Source organism: Ananas comosus, linkage group 17 (assembly GCF_001540865.1).
Source record: "Ananas comosus cultivar F153 linkage group 17, ASM154086v1, whole genome shotgun sequence".
NCBI lineage: Eukaryota > Viridiplantae > Streptophyta > Magnoliopsida > Poales > Bromeliaceae > Ananas > Ananas comosus.
The window spans coordinates 1,511,071-1,530,629 of NC_033637.1; the positions used below are offsets into that span (position 1 = coordinate 1,511,071).

Genomic DNA, 19,559 nt, shown 5'->3' on the forward strand with positions numbered 1-19,559 from the left:
CGGGCACCCACTAGATTTTAAACACTTGGCTCGATTCGGTCTATACGCCCCCCCCCCCCAACTAATTTATTTTTAAAAAAATAAACGAAGCGGATAATATACATCTTTCTCTTTTAAAAAAAAATGGGTGGAGATAATTCCAAATTTGAGATTGATGCTGTGAATGGAGTAATTTTATATTTTTGCAAATTCTTTGTTTAATTAAATTAAATTGGTTAAAATATAATACATATTTAAATTACAGTTGTATTATTAATATCTAAAATTATAATAATTTTTTAAATAACTATTTTTTAATTTATTTATATTATAATATATATTTTAGTTGTAGCACATTGTATCGCATTTAGTCTTATTTTTCTTTAACGGACTGATCTGATTATTTACCTGCTATATTACCTCAAATTTATAACTTAGCTATATTTTATCTTGTACATTAGGTTTACGGTTTACCCAATTTTTAACTCTATTTTTATTTTTATATGATTGACTTCTGCACTCGGTCCACGCAAAATACTCTTTCTAATATTTCGGACCCATCGGCTGTGCGCATTTGGTCCGAACCGTGCTACATGCATCTTGCAATCGCAGCCGTCCAATTCCGGCCGCAGTATAAACAATCGGATCGTAGCCCGATCCGCATTAGAGCGTCTTTCCCATCTCGCGAATCACTTTACCGCCAAGAATCCCGTTCGAGGGCTTTCCCCTCCCACTCCTCCCAAACCCTCGCATTCCCGAGAACAATCGAGAGAGATCGAGAGAGGAAGTAGAAGAGATGATGGAAGCGCCCTCGTTCGCACTCGACGATGGCGACGACGTACGCCTCGCCCCCTCTTTCTCCATGATCTACTTCTTCGTTCTCTCTATCCTCCTCTTCATCTTCCTCTTTTTCCCACTCCCTCACCCGCTTCTTTATCCGCAGGATTTCGATTGGGATGCGGCAGTGAGGGAGATCGACTCCGCGTGCCGAGTCGCGTCGACGTCGACCTCCGATCGACAAGGTTTCGCCGCGCCTCCCGCAGCGTCGTCGTCGGCTCCCGAGTCTCGCCCTAAACCGGCGAAGATCAACGGCAAGGCGCGGCAGTTGACTCTCGAGCGATTTGTGGATTCGTTCACTAAGCGCAAGAAGATAGGCGATGGCCCGTTCGGTTCTCGCATTTGGGAAAGAGATGCGCCTGTTGATCAGGGGAAAGAGGGGAATCCTGGGGCAGGGGATGAACCGCCTGCTGTTAGAATTGATCTAGAAGCAGCAAAGACATGGATTTATCCAGGTAAGGACTCCGAGCTCTTTTTAATTTTGAGTTCATCCCATTATTATATTGAAATGTTAACGATTCGAAAAATGCAAACCTGTTTCTACTCTTTTAGATCTGTTATATTATTTATCTTTAAGTTCTTTCCAGCAGAAGCAACAGGATTAAAAAAAAAAAAAGTTCATGTGAAACTTTTTACGGGAATTAGCAAAACAAGGTTACCACAGAAAATTAGAAAGAGAGAAGAGAAATATGCTAGGTTAGATTGGTGACCGGGACAAAGGGTTCACATCAGAGAGAGAGAAAATTGTAAATACCAGGATTAGAATGTTACTGGTAAGAAGTTTCAAAATGTATGATTCTTGTTGAATGGCTATGTAGGAAAAATGAATATTCCTGAATGAGGACTCAAGATTTCTCTTTGAGATAGTTAGTGGGGAGGTTAATAAATTAAAACAAATGTTCTAGTTATGCCAACTGTAATATTTATTGGCTGCCTCGAATCTGGATTAGATTTTAGTCAAATTGCATCTTCTTTTTCAAGAGCTGCACTTAAGAGGCACATTGTTGCAATGCAAACTGAACTTGGTATTTCCATCAGGCATCATCACATGCTTCCACAGAGTATAGTTGTCGCATAGAAATTATGATAAACTTTGTTCTTTCTTCCAAAAATACAGTTATAATATATGGTCTAATGCAAATGATTTTTTCCCACATGCTACAGTTAATGTACCTCTGCGAGATTACCAACTGTCTATTGCTAGGAGTGCGCTGTTTTCAAATACACTTGTGGCGTTGCCAACCGGACTTGGCAAAACACTTATTGCAGCTGTTGTGATGTATAACTATTTTAGATGGTTTCCCGAAGGTAATTTTCTGTGCAATGCTGTTACTTTTATAACGCATTATCTTCTGCTATTGCAACTCTTTTTGGAATGAATTGAAAATATCATCTCCATCCTCAGTTGATTCTCATAATGCTCTAAATGATATTTCAAGCCAGATTATATTTTCAAAGTTCAGCAAAAGACATTTCTGAATATAACAGCAAATTATGTTTTTATGGCTAACGATGACTATTCTTCATTTTCTATAACTTGAAATTTTGAATCATACATCTGTTTTCTAGGCTGATAATACATATAGGTAGTTCCTGTGCATGTTTTTTTTCATATGTATATTTCTTTTCTATTAAATTTGTCATTTCTTTTTGGTTGATCACGTCACTTGTAATTGTGCTTCTTTCTTGCACTTCTTTCTAAATTTCCGTCAAGTTTTTAGTATTGAACAAGTAGGGTTTTCAAACCTTAAATCTAAAATTTAAACAGATGGTTGATGCACTTGGTGACCAGTAGAGATTGGATATTAGGTGAATATGATAAGGTCTGAATTTTATGTTAAAGGAACTGATTGGCCTATATGACACTAATTTATAATTTAACTATGCTAGTGTTTCAATATATGTAACAAATCATTTTGTAGCTTTCATAATACACCTTCAGTATGGCAAAGATGGCAACATTATGTTTCGCCACTTTGAAGTCTATGCTGATCGCAGAAGCATTTGTAATGTTGTACTATAAAAGTTGTTTTCTTTGACTCTTGGACAACTTAGTTATAAGTCTCGTTCTCCCCATTCAAGCGGTCGCTACTCTCTTTAAGAATTTTATTCTCTTCGGGACATTTGATTGCAAGTTTTTCACATCAAAGCTAGGGGGTTATTTAAAATCTTATCCATCAGTATAAACAAATTCTATGTTGGTACTCCTTGGTTGAAAATTTTTCAGGTAAAATAGTATTTGCTGCCCCCTCACGTCCTCTTGTTATGCAACAGATTGAGGCATGCCACAATATTGTCGGAATACCACAGGTATTATTCCTTCATTTTTCCCCCCTTTTTAACCTTTTATTTTCTTTGCATGTATGAACTTAACCATGCAAATACTCCATCTAGAAGAGTGATGTTCTCATGATCTTTTACATAAGTGTTGAGAAAAATGAGATCGAACTGATTGCAGGAATGGACAATTGATATGACAGGTCAGATGAGTCCTTCTAAGAGATCCACATTTTGGAAGTCCAAAAGAGTTTTCTTTGTTACTCCTCAAGTATTGGAAAAAGATATACAATCTGGTAATTACTTGGTTTTACTTTAATTGTAATCTATTGGTAGTTCTGCTGGCAACATGGTTACATCGTTCTTCACTTCTTCTCTATGCATTTCTTGATGCTGACCAAAATTAGGAAATACAAACAAGGCTAAACAGTTAGTTGCTAAAAGCAATCTAATTGACCAACCATTAGTTGGCTTTGAGATGTGCTATATCCTAACAATTGAGTGGTTGATCAATCAGTCAGCTTATTCTGGTTTCTGATCTATGAAAGTTTATTAGATGGAAGCACTTGTTTCTTTTATGATTCTCTTACTACTGCTGATTCTTTACAGGGATCTCTATGAAGACCATTTTTAGTTCTTTGTTGGTCCAGAGGTCAAGAGATGCCAATTGATTTTTATTCTTGAATTAGAATATTTTTGTTGGAGCTTATGGAGATAGAAATACTTGTCTTTTTCTTCTTCTTTTTCCTCTTCATTGTCTTCATTGTCCTCTTTGTCTTTGTCTTCATTTTCTTAGTCTGCATGGACATCAACATATGCACATCATCCGTCAGGCTAAGTTTATAATATCTTTTTAGGAAAAAGAGAAGGGTCGAAAGTTTATATGGTTTTATGGATGTTATCCCATTTTGATAATTTAATGCATGATTTCCCCGAAACTGACCCACGGCACAGCGCCCATTCGCTTTGCGCGCGGGAAGGCAACGAAGTTCAGTTCAAGAGACCGCAGCGGAGTGTAAGTGGAGAGGTGGCACATTCCTTTCCATACACTTGTCAATTCCGCACTGCTGCTGAGTCGTCGGACTTATCCACCTCAGGGATTCGTGGAATTTCCGTTTTTGAATTGCGTTGGGGGAAATCTACCAAAGCTAGGCAGATAGATAGACTCCTTTCCCGCTGCTAAGGGAGAGCAAGAAAAAATATAAAATTCTTGTTTTTTTCACCAGCGCCCTCTGAAGTCAAAGTCAGGGTTACATCGAGTGAGAAAGCAGCATTTTCAAAATGAAAAGTAGGGCTTGAGGGCATTTCGAGTAATTTGATAACTTATTTCCTGTCTATATGAGAGTTGCCAACTCCGGTTGGCATGCATGAAGCAACCTATACTGTGGCTCCATACCCAGAGGGAATGGAGCAGGAAAGGTTGCTTCCCCAACGGCCACGTAGGGGGATACGTGGCCTATTCCCAGTGGTAGGTTCAAGTTCAGTTTTGAACCTACCTAAGGAGCTTAACACGTGCAAGCGACATTTCCAACAATCAACTTCCCACTTGGGATGGACGAGAGACCTACGACCGGAGACCTACGGATCAAGCTCTTCTCCTTCGGAACTTGGACATCAGCTTTAAGTTACACTTTTTATTTTTAGTCAGAAGTGAACTTTAGGTAAGAAAGTAGTCCCGTAGAAAATTCATAAAACATGCATATCCCATAACCTGAGGGGACTGATTTCTCCGTCGGCGAGGCCTATGCGGCGGGGGACCATTCGGTCTCCCTCGCAGGTTGCTACGCCGGTATATTCTCAGTCAGCGAGGCCTATGCGGCGGGGGACCATTTGGTCTCCCTCGCCAGTTGCTACGCCGGTATATTCTCGGTCGGCGAAGCCTAGTTTTATCGTATTTCGTCTCCGAAAGGGCATAGCCCAACTTCTGGAGAGACAAAACAATTCTTGTATCCTTGTCAAGCATGATAAGTGGCCTTCATCTAAATATTGAATGTTCACTGATTTTCTAATTATATACATACCATGACAATTTCTGCTCTCTTGGTGCTTAAACTATTTTATCAGACTTGCGATTTGACCAGGTTGTGCACTTTCTTTTCAGTTCTATGTGTAGTTTAACCTTTGGCGGACGTGTTTCATAAATCTTATTCTTGCAAGCTTTTCTCTAATTCAATATTTTGAATTTCTGGTATTTGTCAGGAATATGTTTAGTAAGACAACTTGTTTGTTTGGTGATCGATGAAGCTCATCGTGCTTTGGGAAATTATTCTTACTGCGTTGCAGTTCGTGAGGTTTGTTTCTATTACAGTCGTTAGCACAGAACTCAATATACTTTGTTTCCTACTATGCAAATCCTATTTCTTCTCCACTTCAGTTCATATGCTATTGTTTTAATGATGATGCTACTGTGCCAGGTGTTTACTTCCTTTTTTTTCGCAGTAGAAACATGCTCTAATTTGCGTACTTGTTGGATAATTTGTTGCATATGCAGTTGATGGCCATTCCCGTACAGTTAAGGATTTTAGCATTGACTGCAACACCAGGATGTAAGTCTTAAGATGCAAAATACCAGCCAGGTTATGCAATTCTTGTACCCTTACTGTGCACTTTGTCATTCAGCAAAACAGCAAACAATCCAGAATGTCATTGACAACTTGTGCATTTCAACCTTGGAATATCGTAATGAAAGTGATCATGATGTCAGCCCATATGTGCACAATAGGCAACTTGAAGTGATACAGGTACATGCAGGATTGTTATGGATATTGTCTGTCATATGGTGCAACTAAATTTAATTGCAAAATGGCAGGTCTCTATGGGTGATGATGCGATTGCTATCAATAATCTGCTGTTGGAAGTTATACGGCCTTATGTGGCTCGATTATGTGCCATTGGGGTACTCCATAACAGGGACTCTGCAACAGTATGTCACAGCCCTTTTTCTGTTTGTTTATATTTATATGTGTTCTTTCTATAGGCTGGTCAATGTGGATTATAAAACCAGTCGAATGTGCCTTCAATGTTGTGTTAAGGAGCTAAGTCACTTCTTGCATGGTGGAGAGTTTACTGAATTGTGGATGTTTTTATACCACCGGTTGAATATAATATTGGAAGTGCTCAGGTTGTCAACAAAATTTTTTCTAGATTGTATTATTCTTGCAAACTTGATACACACATGAATCTTCAGTATCTAAAGATAATGCCTGTTTATGGGAAAAAATGACAGTGGAATACTTTGAACAATTTGTCAAAAACTCTGTAGAAAAAGTCCTCATTTATCTTTCACTAGACCATCAAGGCTTAAATGCAACCTTATCACAGTACGCAGATGAAGCACGTTGTTATATTTTCTTACCATAATGAAATATCAATATTACCATTTAGCAGGTATTAAGCTAGTAAATAACAATTTGCGAGTTCCTCATTTTATTTATTTCAAGAGGAGTGTGTGTAGGGGTAGGGGCGGCGGTGGTGGTTGTGGAGCAGTGGAGCTTGGAGGTTATTCCAAATTTCGGAATATGTGCTCTGAATTTTGAAGCTAATGATATCTGATCTACAGCATCATCGCGACTCAATGACTCTTAATTATTTGTTTCTTTATCACTTTATCACTTCATGTATTGCAGAAGATCACACTACTTACCAAGTTTTTTATCTTTTCATTTATTCACATTTCTTGTGCTGATTGTGCACTATTTCATTACTTCTTATTGCTAGTTGAGCCCGTGTGAGTTACTGAATTCAAGGGATAAATTTCGGCAAGCACCTCCATCAAATCTTCCTCACACAAAATATGGAGAAGTTGAAGGGTGTTTTGGAGTTCTTATCACCCTTTACCACGTAAGGAAGTTACTTTCTAGCCATGGTATCAGGCCAGCATATGAAATGCTTCAAGAAAAGTTGAAACAAGGGTACTTTTTTTCATGTGCTTTCTATAGGAAATTTTGCCAATCCAGTTATTTGTACACTGTTTTTGCTATCTGTTTTCTTCTCATGCCAGCCTTTCATATAAATCATACTATGCGTTGCCATAAAGCTACTTGCTATCTTATAAGCACTGGAACAATATGTTCAATGCAAGTCTCTTTCCATAATGTGTACCAATCCCATGTAGAGGCCTAGCTTTGTAGGCAACTCATTCATTTTTCAGGCCCAACCTCGTATGCATCTTTACATAGTGTGGCGTCTTTCTGCTTTGCCTTGTGAGACTTCTCACTAGTTTATGATTTGACTTATTATTTTTAATCATACCTTGCAAGTCTCTCTTGGCGAGGAAGCATAAGTGGGCAATCACACATTTTTCCTGCTTTCAATTTGATAAATCAATATCTTTTGGAGATGGAAAGACCTCTGTATAGTTTTCATCAGATGCCTGTGCAATTTATTAATGTCAGTTTGAGATAGTACGCGTCCTCAGTAACTTAACAATAAGAAGGGTAGCAGTTCTTGATGACGTCGCACAAATTCAGCTATTCGTTGTCAGTGGCAACTTAACCTTACCAATGGTTTTATGTGTTTGAAAATTTTCTTGATGACAGCCCTTGATTTGCATATTCTTTTTCCTCTAGTGAATTTGCTTTTGTTGACCTTTGAGCTGGTTTCTGTGAAGGTCATTTTCAAGGCTAATGTCAAGAAATGAAACCATGTGGAAAGCAAAGCTTTTGATGCAACAAAACTTGTCTGTTGGTGCTCCAAATCCAAAACTAATGAAAATGACAGAAGTTCTGATTGATCATTTCAGTATGTGGATTTCTAGTTCAATCTTCATTAATATTATTTGTGCATTTGTATACTTTTGGAGTAATACATTTATGTACATGCTTAATTTAAGCGAGCATTTTGTAACAGTATAATTTGCCTGATTCTATTATTTTATCTTCTTATATCTTTTTGTGCTCTTAATACTTGGTATTAATTGGGTTCCCTTGTAAATTATTGCAACTCTGAAATCCTTCACTTTTTTTGCCCAGTGCAAAAATAACATTTAGCTTTTGTGATCATTTTTAGCCACTCATTCAATTTTGAATGGATGGTCAATTTTGCGTATGCACATTATATATACTTGTCACATTTTGTAGACACTACGGCTGAGCTTAGGTTATACTGAGCTAAGCTTGAGCCTTGTAGCCCTTGCCTGAAATCTTTGGGCATCAAATATATCAGCCAAGGCACAACATGAAGCCTGCACCAGAAGGCTCACACAGAAACCAATTTTGGCTTGGTCTGAGCCTGTATTTCAACCGTAGATCTTTACCGGATATAGAAAGTCAAGCCAGAGCTTTTCTAATCTCCATTTCTTCTTTTATGTTGCTGGTTTTCTACAAGTGTAATATTTGTTTGTCCTGGTGCAGGAAAAAAAGATCCCAAGGACTCCAGGGTTATCATCTTTTCCAATTTTAGGGGCAGTGTCAAGTAAGAAGTTTTCTTATCAAAATTTTGCTTTTTCCGAAACTTAGTGCTTTTTTTCTTCATAGTTGTTATCTCTATTGTGATCTGTCAGTTTAAATAATGTGACGTACTTTTTTGCTGTAACTTGCGTGACATTAGTACATATTGAAAGATCAGGTGTGTTGACGGTGTATGAAGGTACTAAAACTTTTTGCCATTTAGATGACCTCATGAAGTACTTCTACCATTCTACGGAGAGTTGCATGACATTAGTATAAAGCAGGCACAGCTTTTACCACTAATTAGTTTGGATGACGATATATTTTGCAACTGCATTATTGATTTTTTAAGAATAAAGTTACTTTCCGCTGTAAAGTTGCACTTTTGGAACTTAGCATATATACCTCACTGTTAACATTAGGTTGACATATGGTAAAACCAATCCACTAACTTTTTCCATGGCTTCAAGTTTTAATATACTGCTGTTGGCATTCAGAGGCTCTAATTGTTTTTTCCCCCATTCTTTTGTGGTCTAAACAACATGAAAGTCCACATACTTTATCTGATATAAAACTTAAAATCTGGTGCTTGATTTCCTCTATATTGCCTTTATTGGAAAAACAACTCCATAGCAAGCATTTATTTGTCTTTTTTTTCCTTTAGGAATAAAATACAGTGTGTTCCCAGATGCATTGTGATATCTGACTTCAAGTATTTAACCAAAGTTGAGATACAGTCGTTGGTTTCTTCCATTGCCTCTACTGGCAAACAACTCTCCCTTTGATTAATGCCTATTCATCCCCATTCCTTTATCTGCTTCTTCGCTGAATTAATTGGTAGGATTGACTTATGACTTCAAATTATCTCAGAGATATCATGAATTCGTTGGCAAATGTTGGTGGCGACCTGATTAAAGCAACTGAGTTCATTGGTCAAAGTTCAGGTTTGTTAGTATCTTTTTGCTTGTGTGCTTTATTTTATTTTAAAAAAACATGCATAAAAACTAGGATCTAGCGTCTGGGCAGTTTCTTCTATCGGTATCTGTTTTTTGTACTTTAGTAATTTGAAAATGAGCAAGGTAAAGATTCTCAGATGCGTGCATAGGACACGCTTTTATGTGTTCTCTATTTTCAATATGTCCTATTCTGACAATATGGCCCTCTAAAGGCTAGAACAATTAAGCTTTAGGAGTATCTTCACATTGAAAGAATTTATGGATAATAAATAACATTTGTACATCTGAAGATATAGCAGGCACTTCTATTATCCATTCATGCAGGAAATGCTTACTACTAAAGTACTAATTTTCTTTTATTAGTTTATTTTGCCAAAGCATTCTCTCATTTGTCAAGTTGGTTTGACAGAAGGCATGGATGCATTCTTGTATATGACATTGTATAACTTGCTAGAGTTCTTGAAATTGCTTGACCTTCTGCAGGTAAAACGTTAAAAGGGCAAACACAGAAGGTGCAACAAGCTGTTTTACAGGTATGCAAATATTCTGCTTGATATTTGCAATACATACAGCGAATTTTCAGCTTGACTTTCAATTTCTCCACAGAAGTTCCGAACTGGCGGGTACAATGTGATTGTTGCCACATCAATTGGTGAGGAAGGCCTGGATATTATGGAAGTTGATCTTGTGATTTGTTTTGATGCCAATGTCTCTCCTTTAAGAATGATCCAGCGCATGGGAAGGACAGGAAGGAAGCACGATGGCCGAGTTGATATCCTTTTCTAATGCCACAATTCATTCATTTTCTTAATATTCTTGCTTAAAATGTTCCCTTAACTGTTAACACTGGTTCTAGCTTGTGAAGGGTCCGAGCTGAAAGGATACTTAAAAAAGCAGGCAAGCAGCAAGTCTATTAGGAAGCATATGAATAATGGTGGACTCAAGAGCTTTGATTTCCATGCTAGTCCTAGAATGGTAAGACTATTTGACTTGTCATTTGTACTTTACCATAATTATCTGCTCCCTATCTTTCCAGAGCCAACCATAAATATTCTTCACAGATTCCACACATATGCAAACCAGAGGTTCAGTTTGTTGAACTATCAATAGAGCAATTCATTCCTCGTGGAAAGAAAGTGAAAACTGATGCATCAGATAAACCACCACTTCTGAAGAACATTTCAGACACAGAGAATAAGTTAATTTCTAAGTACTTCCATCATGCATGGAAACCATCTCTTATTGCTTTTCCCAGTTTCCAGACTTTCCCATGTTGTGTACACAATGTCCAGCACTCGTTCAGAACAACAGCTATGTTGATTGATGCCATGCAACAGCTTCAAGGGCTATCATTTTCTAAAACTATGAATGATCCTTCTCCAGCTCGATCACCCGGTCAGCTTTCTAAACTTATGGTTATTTTCCATTACAGTCATCACTGTAGTCATTGTCATAATGAAAATGCAATAGCTAGGGCACTGTTGGAATTATTAGTTTCCGATATTAGACTATGGAATCTTAATTTCAAAACCAACTCAAAGGTGGGTTCTTTTTGAAGTGTCAAAGGTAGGATTTAATTGAGAGAGGTCCTGATCGTTTGGGGTTTATGAGAACCAATTAGAGGGTTGGGTAATCTCTTGTAAGGCTACATTAACACCATTAGATTTTCATGGTTGGAGGTTGAATCTTTGGAAGAAAAGCCTTTGATAAAGGTTTTGAGTGAGAATACTTGATATCTGAGTGAAGTATTTTCTTTTTCTTTCTTTTTTTTTTTGTTTTTTCCCTTCTTTCAGTTCTTGGAAATTATTGTAGTGGTAAGGTATATATATATATATATATATATATATANTATATATATATATATATATATATATATATATATATATACCTTCGTTCTAGTTAGCAACTAAGTTATTAGAAGGCAAAAAAATTTTACACAATCAGTACTTGACACCAAAATGCATTTGCAGATCTCCCTGGTGATAACAATGTTTGGGAAAAACAGCCTCAGGAGAAAGTTGGTCAGGTTGAAGTATTCTCTAGAGAGGTTTTGGAATGTGAAAGTGGCCTTTGTATGCCTGATGCTGTGGCTCAGAAGCCTAGTGCTCATTGTTTTTTATTCGGTGGAGATTTTGTGAGCGTGAGTGCCATAGGCTGTGTTTCCGTTGCATTTGTACCTTCCCTTCCACTAAAACTATCTGAAATCCCAAAGGTCGCAACAGCTGAAAGTGATAAAGAACTTCAAAGCAACTTGAGGAAAAAGGTTACTTCTTGGAAAGCTGCTGAAGCACACAATAATAGGTCAACTACTGAGGTTGAACAATCTGTAGAAGTTGAAGGCTCATCAAAATCAAAGAGCATGGACAATGAACAGAATTTAACATCATATTCACCAGAATTTTCTGGGCATAATGAGCACAGTAAGTTTGTGCTTGAAACACCGGTGTGTAAAGCGATCACACATGTTGAGGACAGCACTGGAACACCTGGGAAAGTGGAAATTATGGATCTAGCTTTGGTAGGTGGTGAATCAAGAAAAAGTATTGGAGATATGGAGCTTAGTCCTAGACTTACTCATTATATAGAAGAAGGTATTGTTCCTGAGTCTCCCATGGTAAAAGTTAGCCATTGTCCACTCAAAGTCAAGAGTATTATGAAGTCTGCCAGCCTGCCATTGGAGAATAACACGGATAAACGTGGAATGCATCACATCCAAGATAGTGTACATGACACTGAAAGAAATGTGGATGTGCTTGTCTCTCCTTTAGATGGGAAATTAGAAACTCCTTTGGCAAATCCAAGGAACAATAGCTCCAGTGAAGGCTGGCAGTTGAGCTCTGGAGGTGCCTCGCGATCAGTCCAGCGAGCACCTAAGTTTAAAAGATTGTGCAAATATGGAGAGAAGATCAAACGGCTCTCTTGCAGGAATTTGGAGGAAAAATATGATAAGCGTGTACAAAAGAGCCATCGGTCCACGGTAAATCAACCGGAGAGTGTCAGAGGTAAGATTAACTTAATGTTCTCTTATCCCTAAATTCAAGTTTTCTAAAAAACATTTCTCCACTAACTTTCCTGGAATATTATAAGTTTTACCACAACTGTGGCTTTTTCTTTTTGTCTCATCAACCATTTGGTATCTATCCAAAAAAGAGCTTTCAACTGATATTGCTGCACTAGTTCCTCAGAATATTATTCTTTTCCAACATGCACGGGTTAATCATGTTCATTTAGCTATTTAGCACTTGATAATTTTGCTATGCAGGTAAAAAGAAAAGCAAAAGATGTGGGCGTATGTTCATTGAAGAGGAAGCTGAGTAAGACCATCTTCCTATTTTACTCTCAAAAACTATTACGTAAAAGAAAGTTGCATCCAATGTGCCGGCCCATTTTATTTGCTGCAGCATTTTAGGTTGTGGTCTTAATGTTAAGATTTAGGCAGTCAATCTAAGAGATATTCTAATTGCAAGTATTAACCCTGTACAGGATATCTGAGGATGCAGTAGTTTCAGAAGATGAAGAAGATGAAAATGAGGGTGAATATGAGGACAGTTTCATTGATGATAGTACAAATCCTACTGAAGCATGTACTCATGTGGAAAATAATAGGAATGACATGATGGCCTTTTATAGGTAATTGAGGACCTATTATCTGCAATTTATTTATTTTTTATAACTTTTTTGAATGTTAATCTAACAAAATAGTGATTGAGCATTGATCATCATCATTTGACATGCCAAATTATTTTCTGTTTAAGAGATGGACCTTGGGGTCATTTTCTTCCAGTAATGACTGAAACACTACATGTAAATGCTCGATGAACATTAATCAAATGGATTTTAATTTGGAGCTAACAAATCGACCGTTCCTTTCTAGACCTTCTTTAGTTGTTTTGATGACTGACTACTCAGCTACTAGTTACAACATACGAACATGCACACGCACATGGCTATAACGAAAACAAGCATGCATGCCAACACAGACATCAGATCACAATCACTTATGTGCATGGGCACAAAATGTGTAGATATTGAGTGACAAACTTAAATTCACTCACTGAATCATCTTAATGTTATTTTAGGCTTACTACTGCACTGCAACTTCTAAATGTTTCTCTTTAGTCTGAATATGATTTTCAGATGCTGCTAATTTCATGCAGGCGTTCTTTGCTCACCCAGTCGCCCTTAGAAACTCTTCCAAGATGCCTGGCTGCCTCATATGATTCTGTTTCCTCGAGGAAGTCAGAAAGTGAAAGCTGTTCCTCAGAAAAACATAATTCTTCTATCCATACTCAGTATGGCCTACCCTCTACGGCACATTCCACCGAAAGGAGGGCTCTAACCTCCACTGCCATGAATGAGATTGGTGAAACAAGTAACAACCAAAAAGATATCTCAGCTAAACTTGAGAGCAGAAAAAGAAAGTTAAGCTTTCAGCATGCTGCCTCGATGCCTGTTACAAACTTCAAGCCACCCTCGGAGTGCCAATCAGGGAATGCTGAAGTTAATGATAAGTTATTTTTTGATGATGATTTCTATTTGAGTATTGATCTTGATGCAGTGGAAGCACAAGCCACTGAATTACTAAAGGTTAAGTCTGGAGTATCTGTTGGAGAAACACAAGCAATGAATCCCGATAACTCTATTGGAATTAAGAGAGACTTGGGCATGAGTTGTCCTGGTTCCCCGTCTTTTGATTTGGGAATCTGAGTGTCATATTTTGAACACCCTTTTTGATTATTGATGATCAGAGGCTAGTTCCGATGGTAGTAGTCTGATGTCCTTGCAAGTGGCAACACAGCTTCGGCTCATATGCTTGCCATAGCATAATTCAGTGGGCCTGTTTGAAAAGTTGATGTGAAAAATGAAGGAATTGGGCTTCCGGCGAGATATTCAGATTGCGTGTAAGGGAGCTTGGAAGATTTGGATCTCATGCCAAATCCTATCTATGCTCCGTGCCTCAACAATGGTGGTGCTTATTGGTGATATATAAGTTACGCGAGTCGCGGTCTAGAGACCAGAGGTAGTGGTGGAAGATTGGATTGGCGCGCACATCTTTTGTACAATGGAAAGACAAATTACAGGAAAGAATGTGCAGTTTGTATACAAAGCTTGTAAAGTGTGAATAGTAACCAGCATAAAGAAATCAGTGTTTAATTTAATCTACATGTTGGCCTACGGGCAACAGGCTATACTCGTCCAAAAAATAAAAGGGCGTACAGCTGTTAATATTTACTCTATTGGAAGACCCAAGATATATAGTGACCATGTACGATGTGCTTGAAGACCAATGGAAGTAGTAAGCAGGCATGAATAATTTTCTGTGGGTGAGATGAGTAGAATTCTAGAATTGGTTCATTGACTGGTCGCATGTTGCACGTGCCAAGTACTAACATCACATTTTCTGCTGGGTTTAATATATTACCCTCTTCTCTGGACTCTGGAGTTGAATTATTATAGAAATGGTTTTCTGATACGGAAGCTCTCAGATTGCAAGAAATTTGCAGGAAGCTCTCAAAATGTAAGAAATTCGTTGCATCACTTTCGTGTAAGATTTGTAGTTTCCATGCCAGTTAGAGGTACTCACTCCTTAAAGTTGTTGTATATGCGTAATGCAATGCAAAGATACAATTGCCGGTACATTTACTTTCTGTATAACAATGCATAGATAAAGCTGACAGTTAAAGAAAGGGCCACCGCAGTATCTAGACCATGGAAAGAAAATGCAAATTGCAGTTTAATTTACACAAGCATTTAGAAGTGCATCAGGAAGCATATCAAGCATACGGAGCTATCTTTACTTTCAACAAGACAAAACTTGCTTTTGGATGAGCTAAAACATTAACCTCACATCAAAAGCAAAAAGAAGCGTATCTAGAACTAGCCGAACTGCTAAGTTGGGACCGTTCATCTCTTTCCGTGAACAACACACGATTCGTCAAACACGAACAAAGTGGAGAGACTTTAGGGCTGCCTCAGGTAGATGCCCATCTTGGGGAACCCAAACACCACTGTTATATGGAAGTACCACTTGTTGGTTGGTATTCTTCCTGTCGGTGCTAGTTTCTCCAAATGAGTCTGAATTCTTTCTCTTTACAAACTCAAAGAATTCTGCAACTTGGCGAGCATACCTAAAAAAGCAATCAAATTTAACATTATGTTGAGGAAATCATTAATCATCAAAACCATCATGCTGTTTAAATCATCACTTCCTATAGTCAACCCTTCAGCAGAATTGCCCAAATATGAACTAATATGATTAAAAAAACACTTTCTAAGAATTCACTAGTCTCCAATTACAGCAAGAACATCCATGAACTATTTGGGATAAATGAGAACTTACTGCCTCTTAGCTTCAATATCCTTGCTGAAATCTATGTTGGGTTCACAATCCAGCACCAATGCGGGAACCTGCTCAAAAACAGAATATATAATTACATGAGAAGTTCGAATAGAGAGTGAAGAGGGAGATCTATCAATACTATACCTTTTGAATACTTGAATGCAAATGATTGCCTTCCAAATAGAATACACGGTCTCTTATATCAGGATGTAAGGAACTGTCCATATGCTTGGGTAGCTGACTGACTGAAAGCACACCATGGTTTCCACTTTGAAAGGGGAATAACCAGCTTTCGTGTTTTTCATGCAAGCCCCTTAGATAATCTAAGGACACACCACCTTCTTCAGCTCTCTTGCGTAGCATCATTCTCTTGTGGCAAGTATCAGGGCTAGCCCTAAGATATATGAATCCATCAGGTATAAGGCCTGGCAAACTAGATACAACAGGATCAAACCAAGAGTCATAGATACTAATTTCCATCTCATTCATCCAATTAGCTTCATGAACGGCCCGCACAAAGACCTGACATTTGAAAATTCAGTTTATAGAGAATTTAATTACTACTCCTAAAATGAAAGGAAAATCTAATTATTACTAAAATGAAAGGAAAATAGACTAAGTGCTTTTTTGGCTTGGATTCTGGGGAAGCTTCTTTACTTTGAGAAGTACCAGTTAGGTTCTTGCAAGCAAAACCTGCTGAACATTTGTTGTAGCAGGCAACATAGGTGGGCTTATAGGCCCCCAAACCAGAAGCTCCAATATAAAGCTTCTGATGTGGCTTCTAAGCAAGCAGCTGTTGGAGAAGTTTTTAAATAAAAAAAAAAACAAGCCATTAGTGCGACTTCCAACAACTCGTCAGACAGCACTTTTGCTAAAGCTCTAGCATGGTCAGACGGATCATAAAAAGAGAATGGTAAACAAATACAACAGGCTGCAATTTTAGATGGAAATTTACAAAAGCATGACCAATAGTAGATTCAGTACCATTCGATCGCTGAAAACACTTCTTTCCATCAGCCTCAGAGGCTTGATTCCACCAGCTGATTCTCTTTCCTGCATTACTCTCGTCACGAACACATAGTTCTGAAAGGTGTACGCATACCTTTGTGGCTCAGCATAAAAGGCATCCAGTATATTGAAGTGTTCAGGACCGACATCCTGCCATTTTGCGATAGGCTCGGGCACAATCTCTACAAGATCTCGTAATTCAAATGTCTCGTTAGCTATTCTTTGCAAGAAAGTGGTTTTCCCTACACTAATATTTCCCTCAACACAGAAAGTCAGCCTTTTCTTCTGGGTAGACTTAATTTCAGAGTGGGGATTCTCCTCTTCTAACTCTTCATCCACACTCTCTTTGATAAAAGTTGTTATACTCTCTGCATGGTTCTTATGGATGATTCCAACTGAGCTACGTAAAAACTCAACCATCTTCTCACTAGATTTACCAAAGAACTGCACATATAGGAAAGTGTGGATATAAACAATCATCAAATTGTATCTCGAACCTTAAGTTGAAGTTCCGAAGATCGTATTTCATCATCCTAACCTTATGTTTAACCAGTACTCAGCAGGATAACTTATATTCAACTTCATAACAAGAACATGCAATAAATGAACAAATTACAGAGATATATAGGAAGGAAATGACCACATACCTTGTCCCTGTAAAGCTGTTTGAGCTTAGCAACTCCACTATAACCCTTGTCCATGAGCTTCCGAAGATTCCGAGGCCCGACCCCAGGAATCGTCAAGAGCTCAACACTCTCCGCAGGCGGAGCATTGAAACCCCCACTCCTCACCCTCCGCTCCACTCTCTCATGCCCTTCTAGGGCTTTCCTCTCCCCTTCCCCAACCTCCTCTCCCTTCTCCTCCGCTTTTCCTCTCTCCTCCACATCAAACCCACTAACACACTCACCCTTCTCCCGATTCCTCAGCCCCTCGGCCGCCCTAAAACCCCGCTCGCCGCCGCCGTGCGACCAGGCGCCGAACGGCGGCGCCTGATCTCGCCGCAAGAGCGGCGGCCACGCACATTTCGACCGCAGGCCACCGCAGTAGCAGATAGAGTGCGTGGTGGTGGTCCGGTTCGCGGCGGCGGCGGCGGCGGCCGCGGCACCGTGGGAGGGCGGCGGCTGAAGGTGGAGCGCGCGCATGGAGAAGCGAGAGAGGGGATTGAGCCGAAGAGCCCTCACCTCAAGCCACCCCGCCGTGGAGAGAACGGGGCCGGGGACCGCGGCGGCGCACCAGAGCTTCTGCATCCCTAGAAGCGGCGGTGTTCATGAATGAGAGGGAGGGGAATGGAGGTTAGGGTTTCTAATTTGGGGGCGGGGGAGGGGGTGTGAGAGAGGAGGAGCCAAGGAGAAGAGAGATCAGGGTTTTAGAGAGAGAGGGAGAGAGAGAGAGAGAGAGAGCGCGCGCGCGGAGCTCGAAGGTCGAGAGTTATTAGGGTTTTAGGAATGGAGGGAAAAGGGTGAGGCGGGTGTTCGGAGGTGGAATGGGGATTTTGACTAGGGCGCGCGCCAAGGGAGAAAATTAACGTTGGGCCTAGAGAATACTAAATGAGTTGGCCCGGCCGATTAAGCTTATAGCCCTATCCAAACTGAAAGAAGGGCTTGGCCCACTAAGTTTGGGATCACAATTTCGATCCGTGAGTGGCGTATGGGCCCCTTATGGTCCGACCAAAACTTGGCTCAGTCCATATGGTTGTGTGTGAACTGCAATTTATATTATAGTGTAAAACATATAAATAGTCGCTATGCTACACAGATATTCCAACTTGGGTCTCATACTTTCTATCTAAACTTTCACATATATTATGCTGGGCAATTATATGCTTTAGTACTTGGAGCCAATTCAAATGTTTGTGTTTGGTTTACCAGATTGTCCGAAACTAAAAGAGTTTTATTTCAGCCTTGCGCAGTAGTCCATAATGCCCCTTATCCAAATACTACTAAGACTTTCTTTGTGATTAATCGTTGCATTATGTCCAGTAAAAATGTACGATCAGTAAAAAAAAGTACGATGAGAAAATAGAGAAGTATACCTCTACATCTATCTTTGTTTATCAACTCTTTCTGCTAAGTAGCATTAGATAAACCTTAATATCAAACAAGCTCTAGGATGTAGTCAGTCGCGCTTTTAAACTATGTGATGTATTAATTCTTTTCCTTTCTTCACTAACTCACATTTAACATTAGGGCATATTTGGTTCATGATTAAAATAGGAATATCAAATGAAGTAGGATTGCATCGGAATAGAAAATGGAATGACGAATCATTCAAAGGTTCATTATTGGAATGGAAATTGGAAACAATATCTAGGATTTTGTGAGGGTTTTGGTTGAGAGAGAGAAGAGTGATGAAGAGAAAGGAAGAGGAGATGTTTATGAGAAAGGATTTTGAGTGATTTACTTTGAAATGAGGCCAATTCAGGATTCAAAATTGAATTGGGTCATAAATGGATTGGGTCATTCCAATTCTACAGTGGAATAAAAATCGAAATTCGATTTCTGTAAAATAAAAACAACTGTTGAAATTAGTAAATTCCATTCTAATTTCGTAGTCTAAAATAGATATATAAATCAAACAAACCCTTAGAGGGTTTGAGTGACTTAAGTATTATCCTGGTCAATTGCAGGGTGGAGGGAGCAACATAAAACACAACTTACATGAAATAATACTCCTACCTGCCCATAACATCAGTGGCCCTTACTACAGGAATTTAAGTTGTTGGTCTACACTCAACACTTTGGGCCATGGATTATGGCTAACAGTGTCCTATGTTGG

At 38.9% G+C, this 19,559-nt stretch overlaps 2 protein-coding genes across 5 annotated transcripts; one reads left to right on the forward strand and one right to left on the reverse strand.

The window, feature by feature from the left end:
* Window positions 660–14,892, forward strand: LOC109723136. Of its 4 annotated transcripts, XM_020251361.1 has the most exons (21): window positions 660–817; window positions 923–1,271; window positions 1,981–2,124; window positions 3,044–3,126; window positions 3,275–3,389; window positions 5,293–5,384; window positions 5,585–5,639; window positions 5,713–5,834; window positions 5,903–6,016; window positions 6,811–7,004; window positions 7,703–7,833; window positions 8,445–8,505; window positions 9,351–9,424; window positions 9,920–9,969; window positions 10,043–10,208; window positions 10,284–10,411; window positions 10,498–10,831; window positions 11,407–12,438; window positions 12,699–12,750; window positions 12,920–13,066; window positions 13,594–14,892. In XM_020251361.1, the coding sequence occupies exons 1-21, from the start codon at window positions 776–778 to the stop codon at window positions 14,141–14,143; spliced, it is 4,035 nt and encodes a 1,344-aa protein (XP_020106950.1). In that variant the 5' UTR covers window positions 660–775; the 3' UTR covers window positions 14,144–14,892. The 4 variants fall into 4 exon arrangements, with proteins under 4 accessions (XP_020106950.1, XP_020106952.1, XP_020106951.1 ...); XM_020251363.1 differs by lacking the exons at window positions 660–817; window positions 923–1,271 and having other exon boundaries at window positions 1,988–2,124; window positions 3,091–3,126; window positions 3,297–3,389; XM_020251362.1 differs by lacking the exons at window positions 660–817; window positions 923–1,271 and having other exon boundaries at window positions 1,990–2,124; window positions 3,297–3,389.
* Window positions 15,149–18,257, reverse strand: LOC109723137. Its single transcript, XM_020251365.1, has 5 exons — window positions 17,432–18,257; window positions 16,761–17,228; window positions 15,921–16,298; window positions 15,777–15,844; window positions 15,149–15,564 (listed from the first exon to the last, which is right to left on the reverse strand). The coding sequence occupies exons 1-5, from the start codon at window positions 18,029–18,031 to the stop codon at window positions 15,372–15,374; spliced, it is 1,707 nt and encodes a 568-aa protein (XP_020106954.1). The 5' UTR covers window positions 18,032–18,257; the 3' UTR covers window positions 15,149–15,371.

Coding starts and splice junctions, on each gene's coding strand:
- LOC109723137 (XM_020251365.1), bottom strand. CDS start 18,031: ATGCAGAAGCTCTGGTGCGCCGCCGCGGTCCCCGGCCCCGTTCTCTCC. Junction 16,299..16,760: donor GTGTTTTCAGCGATCGAATG/GTACTGAATCTA, acceptor TTCAAATGTCAG/GTCTTTGTGCGGGCCGTTCA. Junction 15,565..15,776: donor GATATTGAAGCTAAGAGGCA/GTAAGTTCTCAT, acceptor TTGCTTTTTTAG/GTATGCTCGCCAAGTTGCAG.
- LOC109723136 (XM_020251361.1), top strand. CDS start 776: ATGATGGAAGCGCCCTCGTTCGCACTCGACGATGGCGACGAC. Junction 2,125..3,043: donor TTTTAGATGGTTTCCCGAAG/GTAATTTTCTGT, acceptor AAAATTTTTCAG/GTAAAATAGTATTTGCTGCC. Junction 6,017..6,810: donor ATAACAGGGACTCTGCAACA/GTATGTCACAGC, acceptor TCTTATTGCTAG/TTGAGCCCGTGTGAGTTACT.